The sequence below is a fragment of the Pagrus major genome, chromosome 19 (genome assembly GCF_040436345.1).
Source record: "Pagrus major chromosome 19, Pma_NU_1.0".
Taxonomy (NCBI): Eukaryota; Metazoa; Chordata; class Actinopteri; order Spariformes; family Sparidae; genus Pagrus; species Pagrus major.
The window spans coordinates 23142905-23164442 of NC_133233.1; the positions used below are offsets into that span (position 1 = coordinate 23142905).

The following is a 21538-nucleotide window of genomic DNA, read 5'->3' on the forward strand; positions in this document are numbered from 1 at the left end:
TTCTGGTATTAAAAAAAACAACATTATACATTTGTCAACACATTAACTGCGTCAGTTGACAAACCGGTAGGGTCCAACTACTCTCAATACCTGGCTGTGCATGCTGTTTATATAATTCACCGTCACAAAGTGCTGAAGAACGAAGCCACTCGCTTCACTTCAGACTGATACAAGACAACGCTAGTTAGTTAGGCACATACAGTACATCTCTGCAGACTTGGAAGCATTTTAATCTGCAGAGAACTACAATTAAATAGATCTAAACAAAAAGAAAACATGTCTAAGTTTGGTTGGTGTGTGACATCATGCCATAAGGTTGAACATAATAAGACAAAATGTACAAGAAGAACAGAGTCCGTCCTCAGTTCTGAATTTATGGAGTTGGCTAAAGTGCTATAGACTGATTTCCTCACTGGGTCCTTACCTCTGTGCCAAGAGTTGGACACAAACTAATAAATTAACTGCATCGCCTTAAATCCCTCTTTGCAAATGTTCCCTTATTCTTTGGCTTTCAGTTTTGCTTCTTTTTCTCCAAACCTCCTGTTGTCGTGTCACATCCGAGTCCATTAAGGGATGATGTTAATGCACAAAAAGAACCGTGTAAGAACTGTTTACAGAACATGATAAATGCAGATTTTAAACATTGCTCATGAAAGTGAAAAGGCTGAATCGAAAGTTGCATAATTAGTCTAAGATTTATCTTCAGGATTTTTCCTGTAATAATCTGGAATGCTCATCATGACTTTGTCTTGTTTTTTGTACATTTTACTTATTTTTAAAACAGGTAAAACAGGAACAAAACCTCGGAAAGGAAGGCAACTTGTGGAACTTGATCAACTTTTCTTCCAAGTCACCGTACTAATAGTAAAAGGTAATATTTAACGATTTCCAAGTGAAAAAAAGTATACATCAATAACTATAACTTCAGTGGTCCATTAAGGTTCAGTGTCATGCCTTCTTGCTCGATGTGCTATCGTCAAAGTCCCAGGGACAAACATCTGCCTTTTTAGCAGCACTTGGAGCCCCGACCTTAGGATTTTGATTGCTCTGTTTCACTACAGAAGCACTTTTGTCTGTACCTTTATCTGACGTATCCTCAAAATCCCAAGGACAGACGTCAGCCACCTTTGCTTTGGCTGCTCCAACATTCGCGCTTTTCCTTTTTTCTACCATCGGCACTTCCTGATGACTCTCTACGTCCCACGGGCATACCTCAGCCATTTTTTGTTGGCTCACGTGTTTCTCTGAAGGTTTACTCTTGTCCTTAGCTTTTGTTCTACTTTTCTCATCATCAGTGTCTTTTGATTTTTCTTTCTCAACTGTTCTTGTGGAAGGGGTACCCTTCTTTTTTGAAGGGGATTCCTTGGTTTTGGGTGCTCGAGAGGGGCTGGGCGTCCTCTGTCCAGAACTTGGAGACACGTCAGCGCTGTCGTAGTCCCAGGGACATACATCAGCTTTTGCAGGTGGTAGCTGGAGTGAGACTCCTGTTTTGGATGGGTCTGAAAGGGTACTTCTCCCTTTCCCATCCACAGGAGAGGTGCCTTTTCTTTGTTTTGTCGCATCTGGTGAATGAGCTAAGTCTGTCTTTTGAGGCTCTTCGAAGTCCCACGGACAAACGTCTACCGGATTTGTTTTGGAGCTGTCTGTTGCAGAATGAGGCTGCTGGGTCTTGGCGGGTTTGCTTGCCTGACTGTGTATTTGCTGTTTCGACCCATCCACTTGACTGCTTTGACTTTCACCATCATCTTCCCATGGACATACCTCCGTTCGTACAGCAGTTGGTTTCTGCACTTCTTTTGAATGCCTGCCACTCGACGGAGATTGATCAGAAGCTTTCTGCTTTTGCTGAGACTTGCCGCCCTTGGTGCTACCTCCATGAACTGTTGTAGTTTCATTTGGTGCAATGGAAACATGCTTTTGGACTTTGTTTTCAGATGGAGTTGGGATATCCTCCACCTCCCAGGGACACACTTCTGAGAGATCGTACAGGTCCTTTCCCTTGGCCGGATCGGAGCAGATCATAGGCTGGCTGCCACCCACTGTCTGTTTGATGATCCTGCCTTTAGCAGCACTCTGTTTGTATTCAACCGACTGGCTGATGATCATCTTGGGTTGGGTTTCATTCTCTGGATCTTCATTGGCCCTTGTGTCTTTGCTCTTTGGCTGACTCTTCTTATTGCTGTCCTCCATGCCCTGGGTCTTTCCTGTCAAGCCTAAAGTCTTCTCTTTGGCACTGGCGATGACGCTGAGGGACTTCTGCAGCATGGAGGCTCTAGGATGAATCGGTTTCTTGTCTGCAGTGAGGTTATGGGCACTGGCTGACTTGCAAACCAAAGGAACGGATTCCGTTGATTCACTGGGGACGCTTATGGTCTCACTGGACTTCTTCTTAACCAACTTCTTGCCCATGAGTGTATCCAGGAGGGAGCCTTCAGCAGTGGTCACCTCCATCTTGTCTGTCGCTGAGCTGTTGGAGTCTTCGCTCTGGTCGCGGACATGATCGTAGCTGCTGTGGGACTTCTTGAGAGAGAAAACCTTGTTCTTAAGCGTCTCCTCCTTCGCTGGTTTTACTTGGTGAGTCTGATCGAAGGGGTTCTTCTTCAACATGCAGATGCTGTTGCGGTTGCTCCCGTGTTCTCCAGCTTCCTTGTCTTCGCGGCTGCATTGCCGGTGCACCGACTCTGGAATCTCAGTGATGCGCCTCATCAGTGATCGTCCCAACCCTTTCTTGGAGCTTCGCTTCTTCTGGAGGTGAGGGTTGTTCGCCAGCATCTTCTTCCTCTTGTAAATCTCCAACTGGGAGTAGAGTTTCTTCAGCTCCTCCTACATATAGGACAGACGCAAAGTGATCAGTTACCTGTCTGGAACAAATGATTGTATTTGTATGGCTTAAAAAAAGGGATTACTAATCAAAACACTGTTACAAAAAAAGCAGACATTCTACTGCACAGAGAACATGCAGTACAAGTTCATAAGACGTGACTACAAATGCTTGTTAAATGATGCACTACGGGTTATCACATGCGTGCTGAAAAAAAGCAAAGACAGGACAGTCTTGGACGGCGTCAAAGAAGGACACGGAGTGTGTTTAAATGTTAGGTCTGAAACAGCCTCTAAGCTCTTGAATTTATCGTATTTCTGCTCATCCCATACAATGAAGGCTCTCAAGTAGCAGGATGCATCTTCAAATCAGTCCCTCTGGTGAAGAGGCTTTGAATATTTTGGTAGAGAGACTTCTTCAGCTCTAACAGACAAACAGAAATCTCTGCTCACGTTGGTACGTTTTTCCCAAAGACTGTCGCAAGACCTTACGCCACAGCCATTAATAGAACTGAGATGGCCCATTTCCTCAGGTGTCTGCAATAAAAAACTGCCATGGCTCAGTATTTTTGGAGGATTCAAAAGATTTTCACCAGGTTAAACAATGGAAAAATGAAACTTTTAAGGAAACACCACCTACCCGAATGTCCTCAGGATCCAGACTGTGTTCGCTCCACGCTGATGTGATGCTGCTGTTGAGATACGACCCGGAACGACCCATGTCTAGCTCGTCCTCGTAGGCTTCAGAGGCTATATCATCTCTCATTTGGGTGCCAGCAAACAGGAACTGGTGGAGTGGCATAAAAAAAAAACAATTAGTTGTCATCCCGTCAACAATGATATTTTATAACTTTTGAATTGTCAACAAGTCTCAAGAAAAGCTGAATTCCCCTGCATGTCTGTGGCTCTCACCCCAAAGCCCACTGATTCCTACTGAATATGCAAATCTTTAAATATATATCTTCAGAGTTCCCTATAACAGCTTGGTATTGTAGTTCTTAAACATTATTCAGACAGGAATATATAATGCATTTGTTGTGGGACTATTTTCAGCTGTGCATTAATACACATTTGGTGCTAGTGAGTATTCACAGCAGCAGGATGGTGTATGTGGGATTGACTCAAAATAAACTACAGGTCCCATGTTTATTGTAATGAAGGAACATGGCACCCAAAGCAAGACTAATTGTTGTGTTTTTAATTTTAGTTTTTGGACAACAATGGAGATTTATGGCACAGAGGATTAAGATATATCAGGCAGTACCTGTTTTTAGTATGGTGTGATTTTGTTGACAAACGGCTTTATTTTTATTGAGGAAAGTACAGCAACATAAAACATGACATGTGAAGTTTACCTTCGGTACGAGCAGTAGACCCAGTGTTACTGTTACAGTTAGGTGGGTGTGGGTGAAGAACAGCAGCAGCATCCAGTCTGGATGGAGCTCTGGAGCAAGAGTGAACCTGTCAGGATGTAAAGGGGGAAACAAAGATATACAGGATGTTAGAAGCAGGCAAACGAGAGAAATCTAACCTAGTTTGATCAACAGACATTTAGTTAATGTTCATCAGACATTTTACTGGCTGCAGAATGCATTGATATTTGTGAAAGTAACACAGTTGCAGACCAAGTTGACCATGGCAACAGTACTCCCACATACCAGGACAATGTGCCCTGCCATACTGCAAAACCTGCTCAGGAATGGCGCGACCTCACCTCAGAATTCCCACAGATCCAAATCCGATTGGGAGCAAGTTAGATCCACGGAGGCCAAACCTCACCATACGACTCAAAGGACCAAGTCTGATCTATGGTGGGCCCTCCATGGATTGAACTTGTTCCTGCACATCCCACAGATGCTCGATTTGATTGGGATCTGGGGGCTACAGGCCGTTCCTGAGCAGTTTTTGTGGTGTGGTAGGGTGCATTGTAGTGCTGTTGCCCTGAAGGAGTGTACTTGGTCTGCAATGGAAGATAGGGATGGGCGGATCAATCCCAAAATATCGATATTACTGATGCTCAGATGGATTCTGGCATAAATTGGATTGTTACAATGGGTTCAGTTCCAGTTTCTCTCCTCTATGTTGTCCCCACAATGTTCCACTATCTTGAACACATGTAAGCCAACTCCTTCCTGTCCTGTGTTTTTTAATAATAAAAGGTATCATTATTGGCGTGACTTGGTATGAAGCTGCTCAACGTTCACTCACAGCATTTTTTAGTATCTGCGACTCACATTTTTTTCCACTGCATGACTTTTGTAAGTAAACACACCCTTAAACCTGATTACTGATTGTCAAATTCCCAAATGTACATACAGTAAATGCAGTGAAGTCTAACTAAATTACACATACACGTAGGTCTGTCTGCAGTAAACCCTCTTAGACGCAGATGGAGCCCGGAGACACAGAGACCAGCAGACTTAATGTGTTTTCAGCCAAAGTAGATTTATACACTGTCAGTCCAGGCGTCAATTCCACCGCCTCATAAAATCCTCCACTTGGGTGATCCTTTTGCCAGCAAGGACACGATATTTCCCTCATTCTTTCAATTGCATTCACAATAAAAGGGGAGTGACCTTGATCTGGTCACAAGATTCAGCCTATTTATACATCAGACAGTAATAAAGAGGGCTGACTGTGGTGCAGCAGTCGCTGGAAAATGAGATAATTACAGGCAGAAACAATAGCGGCGCGAGGAGCAGCTCCAGCCTTTTATTTAACAGCCTTTCAGCACAGTGAGACCTCGTGTGCACTAAGGATATGAAGGTATGTCCTGTCGGATGCTAATTCAACCACTAGAGAGCCTCCATCCAAGCAAATGTCATCTAGCAGGCTCATTACGATGTTGGAGTCGGCAAATGGCTAATTAAGGAACAGTTAGTGTGGTAATAGCTCAGAGGCATGAATGAAGGCGAAGGTCCAGCATATGAAATGTCCCAAAGCTTTGAAGTCTTCCCTCATTCATGTTTTGTGAGCGGTTTTCTGTGCAGATGAGGATTTAATAACCTTGGCATGCTGTGTCCTCTCAGCCTGAAACACTCCCCATCACTCACGCCTCAACACCCCTCCAGCTATTACACTCCCTTCATTTTCCTCGGCTTCAAGTTTACACCTGGACCTGGCCAAAACGCAACGAAGAAGGAAGCTTTAACTGGTCACCGTGGGAGCAAATACAGCAGGTTTCTGTGAGCTACACAAATGGAAGCCAGATGCTGCTAACAAGCCCCAGTGTACACCGCGGTCTCTGGTGGCAGCCAGTCAGAATAACTAGCCACACCAGGCAACTTTCCAATTTGTTAGGGGTCTCGTCTGGCTATTTTTCTGCAAAGAAAAGCCTCACAACAAGGCTGGAGAGGCCGAAAAAAGGGAGTTGGCAAAGAAATCACAAAGAGCCAGATGTTCAGATACCCTCAGAACTATTAAAAAAACTGTGATTTCTTCCAAGAAATGATCAGGCTATAATTTAATGATACACAATTAATCAGTGGTGTCATGTCCCAAAGTGTATTTACTCATGTACTCTACTTTGAGGTACTTTACTTGAGTATTTCCAGTGTGGTATTTACTAAAGTAAAAGAACTGAATACTTCTTCCACCGCTACAATTTATTGGTGATGGATGTTAATTTATAACTGGAATATGGCTGCCAATAATTGGAGCTATTTATGCTGTCTTGAAAAAGCATAAATCATTCTGACATGGTTCATTAGTAAATAATGTGATGGAGCTGAGCTCTCAATTAGGGGGGACTCCAGCTAGGAACGTCTGAGGCGGTGTCAGCTGAAACGTCTCATTTAAAAAACTGCATGGTGCAGCTATTTGACATGTACACTGGAGGGAGAGTGACAATTTCACTACAATATAAAAAAAAACAACTCCCAGATGAACAGAGACGCTCGCCGTCGCCTATATGTGATGGAAATGAGACAATCTAGTGGAGGACACGCATGTGAGAATGACGACAGCAGAGATCGAATCAAAGACTGTGATATTAAATATAGAGGAAATGTGGAACATGACTGACAGCGTATGTATGTTGAAGTCGACGTTTTTGTTGGTAATTATTTGTGCTTTATTTTCATCGGAGCCGCGGATGGATGGATGTCTCTGCACCAGGGCTATTAAAATATACTGAATATGTATTAACCCTTTCATGCATGACTTATTAATTCACACTGTAATACTTTTGAATGTTTGTTTTTACTCTTAATCAACAACAATAATCCTTTTATTCTCAGAAAATCAGACTGGAAAAAAAGAAATACAATCCACATCGGGCATTTTCACATAAAAACGGGCTTGTATACAAATAAAATCTATTTAACAGTGCGGTTTAATCAAACTATTCAATAGTTAATTATATAAGCAACAGCAATTTCAGCATCTCAATGTGCAATACTGTAAATATCTTTGAGTTTTTGTTTCTTATTCATACTGTTCTGATGTTCTTACTGCTTTTTTTACTTTACTATTATTATCGTTTTAATTGATGCTCTCTATTTTTGCTTTCGCCTTTGCTGCTGTAATAAGTCAAATTTCCCTGTTGTGGGACTAATAACGGATTATCTTATTTTGTAATAAGAATCTGAATGGGCAGAACATCCACTGTGGACTGTGGCCATTTATATTTTCAGTCAAAGAAAAAAGATGCAGAGGAAGTATGATATTAATTATAATCTGGAAGGTATTTCTAACACCTTAAGTAGTTAAAAATGTCTTATTCTCTAAGAATAAGATATCATATTTCAAAATGTAAGCACCACAGATTAACTTCCTATGTCTCAAAGACGACACAGAAATAAATCTGCATGGATGGATACCGCTGTAGATGAGTGATTAGACGAACTGACCCTTTACTTGGTATTTTTAGTTCACATATCCCCTCTGAGGAATCCATATGCGTGAGGGGGGGGAGGAGCTGTTACCTGATGACGTAGAAAATCGCTGACAGGATGAGTTCGTTGTGAACGGCGATGGCCATGTAGCGAGGCTCGTGGAACGCCGACGGCACCGTCCTCACGGCGTAACACAGGTAGACCGCCCACAGCAGGAAGAGGAACTCAGCTGTGGAGCAACGAGAGAGAGAAGTGTTGTACAACACGTGTATACGGGATACAAGTCGCTGGTTAACAGAAGCTATCAAAGCTGTTTGTAACAGTTGTGGTATCCTCTGGACGATAAATGAATCCTGCATGTAACGTCTCCTTGGTAGCCAGCGCCACAGCAACCAACACGCTGCTTTTTCCATGAAAAAAAAGACCTGGTGCCATTATTTTGACATTTATGGTCTTGCTGCTTGAATTGTGAGGCTGTCAGGTGAATCACATGTTTTCCTCACAGCAGGAAGAACAGTGAGTATCAGATTGAAGTGTTATGTGTTTGGCTTGTGTGAGGGCATGTGAGGGTCAAAATATCTCAAATGAATGAAACCTGATTTATCTTTGGAGCTGGAGCGCTGCAAAAAGCTCTGAAGTTGCCAAGATTTTAATGATTAGATTTGGAAATTAAAGATAAATCGTCCTGCTTAAGAATATATTTGCACTTTCTTTTTAATCTTTGAACTCAGGATATATTCTTAAATTGATTATGATGATGTCTTTTATGCCTCAATTAGTCAGAAAATCTAAAAATTGAGTACAGGAGGTACAGGAGATCGGGAATTTGAATCCCGGCCAGGGACCTTAGGCAAAGTCCTTCACGCTACCAGCCTACATGTACGTATATGTATGTATATATACAGTTTTGTTGTGTGTAATGTATCAGCGTGAGACCCCTGACTGTGCCTATCTGCAGGTGCATATTTCTAAATCAAAAGGATTTATTAACTCTGTATGTGTGTGTAATTTATGGGCAGCATGTCGGTGACGTCAGCGCCGACTCGCACCTCCCCTATCACCGGCCTATTTTTACCCCCCTAATAAACAGGAGGAGAATGTGCCTTCAGTATACAGTATCACAGCATGGAGGCTCTGCTGGGGGTCCATCTGTTTTCCCTGAAGTCAGAAAAGGACCGCGGTTCTCCTCTCTTGAAGCCTGAGTCAGCAGCGTGAAGATTTCCTTGACGCGACACGCCGCTCCCCTCCGAGCGTCTTTGATTCCTCATCCGTCTTTATCCGCCGCCGGTCGCCCTCTCCTCGGTGCACGACGCAGGCGTGCATCCAAAAGTGTAGCACCGGTGGAGAGGATTAATGTCTACTTTTGGGAAATTTAAAAGCACTGCCAAATGTAGATGGAGGCAAACGGTCTTACTCATCCAACTTCACATTCCTCACTCTTCTGAACTCCAAAACGCTATCACTGCTTAACAAATTACTCCTTGATTTTATGCCATGAATACCTCAAACAACCCGTGTTTTCTCACAGACGCAGAGTTCGGCGAATTAATCTCTGTAAAACACCCCCGTGGAGGCAGAGGGTGGGAGCAGAGCCTTACCGACAGCCATCATGTAGTCCCAGCGATCCAGCAGGCACGTGCTGAACTGCAGCCCGTCGGGCGTGTAGCCCACGTCGATGAGAGCCAACTTCCTGTCCGGGTTCTGACAGACGGCAGATGTCCACGCCACCAGGAACCAGCAGACGATGAGCAGGATGATGCCCAGCAGACGCAACACTCGCCAGCTGGTCATATAGGGGATCCTCTGGGCGGTGCGGGACAGGAACACCTTCAGCACCCTGTGGCGGGGGAGACGAGAAGATAAGAAATATCTTATTGTGATGGCAGATAATCAAGACCATGTGTATCTCAGGATGTATTCTTTGTCCTTTGATTTCGATACAGTGCGACGCAGCAGACATTTTCATCTCTGACATACATTAGTCAGATCCATCCGTGTACGTGACATAATGTAGCTTTAAAGTCACAAACACTGTGTAGCAGGAATTAGACTGTGCCTCAAACACATGACCAGCCACCGCTATTCTTAGGCTCTGCCCTTCACGCACATTGATGAAGTGTCCACTGCGCTCCCCACTAATGAGCCCCCCATCAAAAATTGATCTGTGCAATATGTTAACTTGCACCTCTAAGGGGTTTACCGAGCGCCCGCCCGCATTAGCCACATCCTCTTTATCAGCATCTTCATTAGGCCTTTTTGACAGATTCACCTGACAAAAAAAAAAGCCCCACAGATGAACAATTTCAAGTGCATTACTTTAAACACAGCAGACCCCCCTGTCTCATTATCGGCTATTCAGTGCCGGATAACCTCCCTCTTGTCTCTCTTCGCTCACTGTATCCTCCAGCAGTCCTCTCCACCTCCCCTGATCTCACACACATTTGTCTCTTCGCCAAACATCATTCAATACCGCGTTTATATGTGGCGATCATTTGGGGCCGAAGCACTCCCCGTGTTTTCTTAATTACTTTTGCTTGGCATTTGTCTCTTCCACTTAATGAGGTAGTGAATCCACCCCGAAACATGTACAGCAACGCAGTCTGGTGATGAATTAGGCAAGAAACAGCTTCATAAGAGACTTTTACAGGGAATTAAGATGTAAGACGCAGTAATCGCACTTAAAGAGGTCAATGTAATCCGATTTTCGACATTTCCTGGGATGGATAACGATGTTGGACAAATGGTTTTGTGTGGATGTAATGTGTGTGTGTGTTACCTGTACAACTTGAGAGTCAGCGTCCCGTAGACGGTGGCGAAACCGAGCAGTCGAACCCATCGCAGCAGGATGCAGCGGAAAACACTCGGCTGGAAATAGAGAATCCCGACCTGCAAGAGGACGGAAGGAGCCTTTAGATGACAAAGGTTGTACAAACAAACTAAATCAGGAATAAGTCAGAGAGCCATCCAACTGTGAGTGTTTTCCATCTAGATGATAATGGGCCCTGTATGCCTGAGAAATTTTAAAACACAAAATCATGGGAAGTAGCTGCCTGGCTCTTATACAAATATTGGTTCGTTCCATTTATGCTCTCTTAGGATTTATATTTCCCTCCTTAAAACCTCGTAAAAGTTGTTTTACACTGACAACATCTACTTTTTCTACTTTCTGTGCCACCATCAAACTATCGAAGGGGAATTTTAAATGTTGTAAATCAACCCTGGAAATAGGATTTCGACAAAACAATCAGAACACGACCTCCACTTATTAGGTTTTACCAGATTTAAGTCCTATCCAGCCCAGTTTGCAGTTAACGTTTCTGCAAACCACTGATAAATCCACATTCACATTACATGTTTATGATCTTACTTTTATAACGAGAGGTGGAGGGGACGGTGATGGAGTTACAACTCAACATTTGTAAGTGTGACACCGCGTTTTGTGGCGACCAAAACAGGTATTTTAAGCAAAAACATGATCTTTTCCAAACTCTAACTAAGTGGTTTTCGTGCCTTAACCTAGTCGAGTCTCGGTTTTGCAGAAATGTATATTGCCAACACTTATTCCGGCCATTGGGTCGCCCTCTCACATGGTCGTAATCGGCTTGAAATACACACTCACAATAACTAAATCCACTTCAGTGCTCCTTCACTAAACTGCCTCAAATACATTACAATGGTGCAGCCGACGCTGTGATGTCCTTTTTAAGTCGTGGAAGGAAACGAGCCCTTAATGTGCAATCATAGCATAATACGGCAATTAAGCATTGTGGCATGTACTGCGAACAGTCAGTGTGATGTCTTAGATGTGAGATTTAATGGATGAAAGGCTCAGAAATGCTCAGATATAGTTACTGTAATTACTTTGAGTTGTACTATTGATACTTCTGAAGCGACAGTAAAAAGAAATGGTTTATTACAAGGAAATACTGTAATTAGGGTACAGCTCCATACAGTAATTGAGCAATAAAGTATTGTAGTTTAACAACAAAGTACACATGCTAACATGCCAAAAGGCAAATAACAGGCTAACAGGCCTACAAGTGGTCAAACAAGGTACACATGCTAACAACAGGCTAACTGGCTAAAAAGCAAACTTGCTAAAATAATAACAACAGGCCTACAAGTGGTCCAATGAGATACACATGCTAACAGGTTGACAGGCTAACATGCTTGTGTTAACATAAAAACACAGTACATTGCTGTAATATTACCATAAATGTACAATAAACTTGCATATTTTAAGTCAAAATACTGTATTTTTACTGTAAAATGTGTCTAGGATACTGTAAAAACACAATATACTACTGTGATTTTCATCAATGTATTTTACAGTGTAGAACAGTGAGGTTCAGTGTCATTTTATAACCATCCCTGGCATTTCTTAAAAAGACACTAATCCATGTGAGGCTGCTAACATCATGCAAAGCTTGCCCTTGAGACAAAGAGGAGGGCATCCACCCGTGTTTGCTACGAGGACCCAGAAACACACTGAAATGGTGCACGTCCAAAAAAGACAAAACAAAACACTGATGGCCTTCCAAAGACACAACAAGCACCAAAACAAACACACACACACACACAAAAGGAAGAAACAAACATCTGAGGCAACATAATTATCTGTCCGTTGCAGATGTGCAGCGATTTCCCCAGTGGGATTGTTAATGTTAATCGGATTAGCCGAGGCATTATTACGTTCCCTCAGGCTGCGGAGAAGACGCAGCTATGTGGATATTTTTGCTCACTAGGTTTGAGTCAGTCAAGGGACACCGAGGACCCCACGGGAGAGCTGGTGGCCCACATCCTCGTCTGCTCGCAGGCGCTGGCCGACCAAACGCAAGAAACTTCTGACTCAATGAAAGCTCGCTCCAGTTGACTCAGCTTCGCAAACGGGAATGTGGCACAGAGCAAATAATGAATAGATGAGTGCTCTGCGTTTAATATTAAATGCATACGGGGTGTTTCATGATGACTTTTACTCGAGGGAGGATGGAAACGCCTCTGGAACTGTATTTCAGACCATCCATGGACACACAAAACTCACAGTGAGGTTGCAGGAAACATCTAAATAACGTGTTACTGAGAGAAGAAGCACAGCAGCCGATAAAGAGATGGCAGGCCGGGCAGCGCTGAGCAACTTGCTGACGTACATTCGTGTCCACGGGGACAGAAGAGGGCACCAGGAAAATGAGTAAAAACACACCAGGGGACAAAACCCAGCTCATGACTCCTTTTTGGACAAACTACAAAACAGCAGCTGGATTGCTGTCACACGGCAGTTTAACGCCGGTGTTGCTGGGGAGGTGTTTGAGTCGGCCCTCGAGGGAGCAATGCTGCCTCTAACAGATCTGAACGAGTCGTTATGAAAAAGTTTTTAACACGTCGAGCAGTTTAATGGTGCGATCTCACCTACTGTTCGTTTTCACTCGTCAAAATCACAATGGGGAAGTTTCTAGATTTGGTTATTCACCTTTCGCAAACAACACATCAGACTGTGCCAGTGAAGTTGATCATCACACGGAGCATTTTCTCTCTGCTAAAATCCCCTTTCCTTACAAGTGGGACGCTCATATGCTGTCAGCAGGCGATCTACCTTAACTTTATCATTTAACTTTGCCATGCTAAGCCCTCTAAGCATGAGTCACTGCCAGCAATTAGATCTGTGTCATTATACCACAGATGGCTGGAAATAAGAGTCCACATGGGCCTCGCTTTTTCTCTAGTACCCGCATAATGTTGATTTTTGGTTGGTTTTTGAGTGAAACTTCTCAACGACTGCTACATGGATGTACTTCAAGTGTACTTTACTTAACGTTGTTGATCCTCTAACCTTCTCTGGCACCATCTTCATGACCAAACGCCTGCAAAGCTTCTGGGTCTGAAAAGTTAAGCCACTGCAGAAGTGCCTTAAACCTGCGTTCTTTCTAATGGCCAGCAGGGGGCGACTCCACAGGTTTTAAAAGGAAGATGGATTGTATGTAAGCTTATGAGAAAATGACACTACTTCTCACTTGATTTGTTGCCTCAGTAAACGGCTTCCTGATGAGTTGGTCTCAATCTAATATAATGTAAGCTTATGGCAAAGTTTTTTGGGCCCCAGTGCATCACGTGATGTTGTAATTACATGGTTTGGCCACTACGAAAATTGGCTTCCTAGCCTGGCGCTCTTCCTGGGGGCTTGGAGTGGGTCCTCTTCTGCAGAGTCCGCCATGTTGCGCAGCCATCTTTCTACAGTAGCCCAGAAAGGACAACCCAAACACTGGCTCTAGAGTGTTTTTTAGCATTTCTATTGGCTTTCTCTTTCACATTTACACAAGGGAAGGGTGAGGTGAGGGGTATTGAGTTAGTCTGCAAACTCATCACTAGATGCCAGTAGATCCTACACACTGGACTTTCAAAAATCTATCGACAAACTACACACATCAGGCCATTTCAGGCGGCCTGCTGTGATTTGGTGCCACCTTTGGTTTGACTTGATTTTGGGACAGGTGACAAAAATATATGCTTAGTTTTCTAGCAGCTTAAAACACCCGCTGAAGTTTCTGATGAGCCTCAATTTTTGTTTGTGCAGAGGAAAATATTACATCCTGGTTCCAGTTACTCACCGTAACGCAAAACCAACAACACGCTCCCTGTGGACTCTCAGCTCTCTGCAGTTCATCTGATACAACAAGGTATATCCTCATCCCCCCTCTGACCAATACTACTCATATTTTAGGGACAAAAATAAGCATAGTCAGTGTCCTCAAACGCTCTCATGACCCTCAGGAGTTCACAACACAAGCCACGCACTTTCCATAAGTGGTGTTTCTGGGAAGAGACCGGTCATGAACCTCTGACAGGTTTCTCTTAACGCCAGCGTGCGTAAGATCAGATTCTGCCCCCCTTCTCCTCTTCAAACCTGCCATTAATAATCAATGCTAAGTGCTGGGAATCTTAGATTCAGCGCCGTGGGAAAGGGAAGGGATCAGGTGTTATTCCCGAACGTGTGTGTGTGTGTGTGTGTGCGTATGCAGGGATTGAGAGGATCAGGGTGCTGTATAACTATCTAATGGACATCAATATGGAGGAGACAATTATCAACACACTTACTACTCTTCAGCCTGCCTCCCCCCCAGTTTCTCGTCTCAGTTACAGCATGAGTAAAGGCTTCTGGAAATGCTGAGTGAGCGTTGCCAAACAGCACTCGTCACAGCCAACATTTTTAAATTTGCTGATTATTGTAAGTTTAACAACATCACGCCAGTTTGCAGGAAATATCTGGGCTGTTATTTTGGTTGTTCTGGGCAGTGCAGGTAGAGCACGTCCCAGCTGGATGTCTGCCGCGATCATTACGTTCATCTGCTCACCTGGGCCTCCCGACTCCCCAGACGCCTGACTTAACACAACCTGGCTGCGCAACCGCCCTCCCAAAACACAGTCCTGTCATGTGGAAACGGCAAAACAGAACAGAGTGTTCTGCAGACGCACACCTGAGGAGGGTGACATTCAGCTTCCATAGGCAGATAAAACTTTTTTTGAAGTTGTTGTGGAAGTGAGCAAAAAAAAAAAGAAGCTAACCGGCTGACTGAAGCACTTCATGGTTTATCTTTCGTTCAAGGCTTCGGTTTTGTATTGATATTCGTAAAAAAGAGACAGAGAGAGCTCCGGTTTGCAGGAATTTAATTTGCTTCAAGATTCTTCCGTAGAGTCCTTCAAACGGACGCTGTCAGGTGTACAGATCCCTCTCTTTTTAAATTCTGACAGGTATTTCGGATGCAGCACCCCTCCCATAGGGCTTTGGGATGTGCATCTATTTTTTTGCTATCTTTTCATGAAATTATTCTCAACCAACCATCAGCCTTGGATGTCCTTTCCACCACATTTCTCCCGTACTATTCGTCATCATCATCAAAACCTTTACAGTAATAGTTTTAGACATTCTGGTAGATATACTGAGACTCTCACACTGTATCTGCATGGGAAAGAATAGCGAGGCTGTCTCTGTCTAAATCCACCAAATCCTCCAAAATCCACCTTCAGAGCTCACTGTTTAATACTTGTTTATCTGATTTCTCAAGAACTATTGTGTGTCAGTTGCCAGTTTATTGGGTACGCCTTGGCTTTTTTATTTTTTTGTTTATTTCTTTGGAAGTTCTCACTTTGACACGTTTAATTCCAGTGAATAACTCCCAGTGAGAAACGCACCGTGACTCCATGTAGGTCAACTTTGCACAAAAAAGTCTGATAGTGATAGTTTAATATCCAAAAGGTCACAGGTCAACCTCACGGTTAGCTTGGAGACATTCAAACTTCAACCTTTTTGGATACACTGTATGTCATCGCTTCAACATTTTTATCCTTTTAGACGCATGTTTGTTTGTTTGTGATGCAACACAAGACAAGTGACAGGACTCGACAAATGAACGAACAAGCAAGAACAGGTTAGGTACACCTTGTTATATTAAAGAAATGGACTCCTGTTATGCAGCAGTACAACTCAACAGAAGCACAAACTCCATCCTCCAAAATCAGCTCTTAAAGTTCCCTTCATCCCACCTGATTTCTATAAACATACGTTACATAACGCGTCAGCTGACGTTTTCTTTCATCGAGGATGCACGTGGACCGTTGAGAAGGAGATATTAACCTGACAGCAGATGTTATAACAGATATTAGGAGCTGCGTTAATGCTCTCATCAGGACTGACTTGCGGGACAATGACTCAGCAGTTGTTAGGTTTTGGACGTGATGGCTGTTGATGGGAACATCAGCTGTTGTTGGGGGGTTTGAACCTGTGATGGTATGGAAAGGGCGGCCTCGCTAACCACCACATGAACGTACCTTCAATAACCTAGATTTTCCACCAAGAAGCCGTTTCTTTTCTCAAATGTTTAAGACAAACGAGACTGAAACACAGACATGTAACATATGAAAACGTCTCAGTAGTTTCACCCGTCTATCGGGATTTTTAACAATGATCGCTGGTGAAACGAGGAGTGATGGGAGACTAAGACACGGGCAAACAAGAACAAGAGCACGATTCACACGCTCACCCACTTACTCATTCAATCAACACTCAGTCACTTAATTTGCAGTTATCTTTCATTCCTAATCATCTCTCGTTTCAGCACCCACCAGCTGGCTCCGCGCACACACACACACAGATTCAGTGGGTTGGTTAGCCGCTAGAGTTTTGTCCCTGTCGATACGACGGTGACGCAAGCCGGCCAGCTGTGGTGCGAGCAGCAGCAGCAGCAGCAGCTTTCAATGGAGCTGCAGTGGTGTCGGCCACCTCTGCGTTCAACTCTCCTGTCTTTTCATCCTTTCTGTTTGGACTTCTCTCTTTGTTTTGACCATTTTGAAAAGAGTGTGGACAGCCTCCTCTTTCTTATTGCTATCTTTTACAGTGTAGAAACACTGAGGGGACAGAGGAGGGCAGCAGCCTGTCGTAGCAGCTGAACAAAAGATTGGCTGGAGTGTGAGGCCATGTTGGAACAAGCTGGTTCAAACTTAAACTACAACCAAACACTTTGTTCTTTGTGCACCGTCCTTACACTACAAGCTAACTTAAGTCTTACATCATTTAAAACACTGCTGCAGAATATTGTGTTTCATCAAGTGCAGTATATGAGTAATACTTTTAAAAAACACAAAACATCTATTAGTATAGATAAAGTAATATATGATTCCTTTATGGCACATAAACATAAACCTCCATATACTGGAGCAATTAAATGTAACTTCCTGGAAAAAGACAAGGAAGCTAAAATAGAAGGAAGGGTCGTTATGTCACATATCTACGTTGTATGATTTCTGATGAAGAAACGCCTCCAGAAAATGAAAGACTACACTTCACAGAGATGATTGACAGGGATGATTTCTGCTGGTGAGACTGCACTTAGCAGCACAAACACGAGCCTTTCCTACACACATTTAAAGAAAAGGAACAACGTGTCACCACAGTTTGGACCCAAAGCAAGATTTTGGCGACGTAATGACCCTTCCTTCTTTGTTAAGTTCCTCGGAGAAAGATAGTTGGTTATATCTCATCCCCAGGCCGTCCAAAACTGATGCTTTGCAGTCTGACCCGAGCTACCAACCCAAAGTGTCAGTCGGCTATTTGACGACCCGAGGACGAGACTCAACAATCGACTACCTTTCTCCAGTAAGTTACATTTTGTCCAGACATTTCCTGCCTTGTGCTGAGGTGAGGATCTCTTTCTTCAGTTCTGTTGTCGTATTGACACTCAATAATTTGTCGCTCTCCACCTTTGGAGAATTTATTTGTGACTAAAGGGAGAAGGCTGCTTCTCTTCCTACTACCAGAACTGTTTCTGTTCAGGAAACCTTCAACACCAAGTTGTTGTTTCTTACTCTGGTCTGAATGTTTTAGAGAAAGGATAGATAGCTGTATCACACAAGTATAATCATAAATAATTAAAACATACACACAGGTTTACAGAAAACTTCAAAGATATTCTGGCAGAGTCAATATTTGAAATAAACCCTGTGTAGTTTTTGCGTTAGAGAAATGGGGAGAAGCACAGCTATGTACCAACAGAGACAGATGCTGCTAGACAGTAACACAATGCAAGCGTCAACATTTTTCTATTTTTTGTGTAGGAAATGCATTCAACACGTTTGTGTGGCCTCGAGGAAACACACAAATTGGTTTTGCTGAATAAAACTGAATGTAAACATTAAGATTATTTGTTTGCAAAAACAATCCCAAGAGTTCCTTTAAAATCCCAGTGAAAATAAATTCCCATCTCCAGTCAGAACAGCATAAAATCACACAAGTACCTTTGTATTTAGTCTTTTATGTATGAGGAGTTTTTGGCTTTTGACTTAACTTCAGTGAAATTGCGAGGATGAAACTAAAACTCTTGTGTCCGTGGTTTCTGGGTAAATAAGTAAGTTATCTGGTGTTTAATTAATTGATGTGAACTGCTGAAGTTATAAACTGACTCAGTAATTTCAGAAACACAGCAATTTTTCCCAAAGCTTGCTAACATTAGCCACCATAAGCCCCGGTCAAGCCTGACCAAGTTATGCTGTAGCAGTAAAAAACAGCTGAGCCTGAATACAGTGTGTTTAAATACTTTAAGTTAATTAGTTAAACAGAAATTTACAAGGATTAAGAAGCAAGTGGAAAGAATATTTACATTTTTGCATGCTGATATTCTCACAGTTCATATTTAGTTTAGGATAGTTTAGTTTAAGATGTGTAAAATGTCACTTATTTTGCATTTGTAATATTTAAGAAGTAGGTAACTATGATTATCATTTCCTAGTGACTGACATTTTATTTTGAAAGTCTCATGAGAGTAGTAGTAACGATTCTTGCTTCAGTAAATAATAACTTCTGCACCACATTTTCTTTTGTTGAAGTAAACTGGTCAACTTTATCAAGTGGTCCTGCGGATTTCTTTTGATGTGGCTGAAGATGAAGGGAATCGTCAGAGCGTCAAGCTAAGGCTTCATTCAAACGGTATTGAACGTCTTTTTATTTAACGTAGACGGGGTTTAAACTTTTCTTCTGGCTCCAACAAAACCAAGATGGTGACAGCCGTAAACTCAAGGCTTCATAATGCTCTCGACGTCTCGGTGGGTTCACGCTTCGTCCGACACCATGAATGCCTTCCATGACCGCAGGTTTTTCACCTGGCTTTTGATTGCAGCCTAACTTTAATATCATGAAAACACAAAGTCTGCCACTCTGCAGTCCCCAAAGGCTCCATATGAGAATGGAAACACACCCACAACCACAACATGACGCCCTACTGGATGCACCACAGAGCATACACAAATAATTTTGTGCTAGACTGCTTTAGATAATTATCTCTCGCTGCAGGGCAAACGGGAGATATTCAGCAAATAACACTTAAGAAAAAAAAAAGAAAGTGGGTGGATTCTTTTATTGGACTAATGCAGTTAGCGAAAGAGCAGCAAAAAGCAGCAGTGTGTAATTAAGTTGTAATGTGTAGACAATAAAAATGCAAATGCGCGTGTGCACGCGAGGGTCGATGCAGAGGTTGAGAGCTTCAGGGATTGATCCCCTTCCACCGTGAAGGTCAGGGTCCCACAGGGTATCGATCACATAGGATGTCAGACCTCTCTCTCAATGCCGTGAAATGAGTTTACTGCATTCAATAACAATATCATATGTTCCTACACACTGTAAGAGTACGGCTTGTTCTCTTACTTCACCTACTTAACTGTCTTCTGTTGATGTTTGATGATCAACGGACGAACTGCGCACTCAGTAAGTATATGTGTGGCATCATCCACTTTTTTGCTTTAATATATTAAATGTACACACTCTGGAATTGAATACATTTTTTGAATGTATGAAGGGATTGAATTGAAACTCAAAAATGTGGTTTCGGCTTCTTAAACCTGCTTTAATTGATTTTCTTGCCACTTGGGGGCAGTAAACAAGCTGTAACACAACATCGGTGTTAAATTGGCTGACGCCTCGATTCTGCCGGTCACGTCTCCATGGCCTCGTGTGTGTTGTGATTTTGTTCTGTCCTCCACGCAGCTTCAATGCAATCTCATGCTTCTACTACGGGTGAGTAAGCTATGTAGTTAAACCTTCGTTTGTCTGTTTTAAGTTATTTTATCGTTCCTATTTCCAACTTCCAACCGTGTCTGCACAGGGTTTTTTATTTTGAAAATTGACCGGCTGCTCTATGCTCTTCCTGTTTCTGACTTCCTGTCTGGCTCGATCCGCCCTGTGCAGCTTCATGAGGCTTCTGTCCACTTCTGGGATCCTTCTGGTGGAGCCACGAGCATTGTCTATATGGCAGAACATGAAGCATTTTGAGCTGCGTTTCTGACCGTATGCTGAATGGGAAAGCCAATATTCATTCTCCTTTTAGCTCTGTTTTTGGTCTCCACCAACACAGATGCATGAAAGCAGCTTATTAGGACCCATATTTAGGTTTCTTGTCAGGCCTTGTCCTCTAGTGGCTGTAGTAGTTATTACGGCTGCAACGGAGGAGGTGAGGAGAAGCAGCATAAAGGGCAACAAGTCCATTAAACAAGAGTTGGACTTTCATCCAGGAGAGGCTGTTCACCTCCAGTGAGAAAGTCAACGGTGAGTTATTTTAGCTTAGTTACATCGTGAATCTGTGTCACGTACATAACGTAACATCAGTTACGTCATGTCAAAGATGATACTTTACCACTCAGCCACTGTAGGATTAAACACGCTCCTTTTTCGTGCCATAAAGCGACTTTTGGGAGATTGCAGTGTACTCATTTTGTTAATATCTCTAAATCAATGCGGTCAGAACTTAATGAAGTTAAGACCCCGATAGCGCGACCCAAATGGTTTGAATTGTGCCTCTGTTAGACGGCAGAACTTTAAAATGATGGTTTGAATGGTGAATTATTATTCGAATTGGCAGCTATGACGTCTAGAGGAGCAAACTCATACTAATGGAGCACTTACTGAAATGAAAATGCCAAAATAAAATATCATATATTAGTCATCTGTCAATGACGCTGTAAAAACAAATCAGTATTTTAGATTTGAAGAGCAGAAAATGTTAGCCAGTTCCAGTCAGAAGAACAGACGGTGCTGAATTTCCAGCCTTTTGTTATCACAGTTTCTTTGGAAACTGCCACCAGCTAAAGGGGAGAGAAATGACTTTCAGCCATTTAGTGCGTCTGTCTCCATCTGAGTGGAGAATGGGATGGTGCAGCCTCGGGAATCATCCTGTCACAACAAAGCTCTCGTGCTACTTTTAATGTTTTGACACGAAATAGTGACAGCCATCCGGTCCGCCCATGCCTCGCTTTTCCTGGTCATCATCTCCTGCTCATCTCCTCCCTTTTTCCTAATCTACAAAAACACCTCCAGTATGAGAGAGTGGGAGGTGGGAGCAGAGGGGAGG

At 43.0% G+C, this 21538-nt stretch overlaps 1 protein-coding gene across 1 annotated transcript in view; it reads right to left on the bottom strand.

The window, feature by feature from the left end:
• Nucleotides 1-948: 948 nt before the first annotated feature.
• Nucleotides 949-21538, bottom strand: part of gpr158a (G protein-coupled receptor 158a) — a 66867-nt gene continuing 46277 nt past the window's right edge. Inside the window, exons 6-12 of the mRNA XM_073488700.1 lie at nucleotides 10432-10541; nucleotides 9254-9492; nucleotides 7746-7884; nucleotides 4176-4281; nucleotides 3461-3607; nucleotides 3274-3357; nucleotides 949-2823 (exon numbers count right to left, since the gene is read on the bottom strand). Of these exons, the coding sequence (XP_073344801.1) occupies nucleotides 949-2823; nucleotides 3274-3357; nucleotides 3461-3607; nucleotides 4176-4281; nucleotides 7746-7884; nucleotides 9254-9492; nucleotides 10432-10541 (2700 nt within the window). The remainder of the gene's footprint in view (nucleotides 2824-3273; nucleotides 3358-3460; nucleotides 3608-4175; nucleotides 4282-7745; nucleotides 7885-9253; nucleotides 9493-10431; nucleotides 10542-21538) is intronic.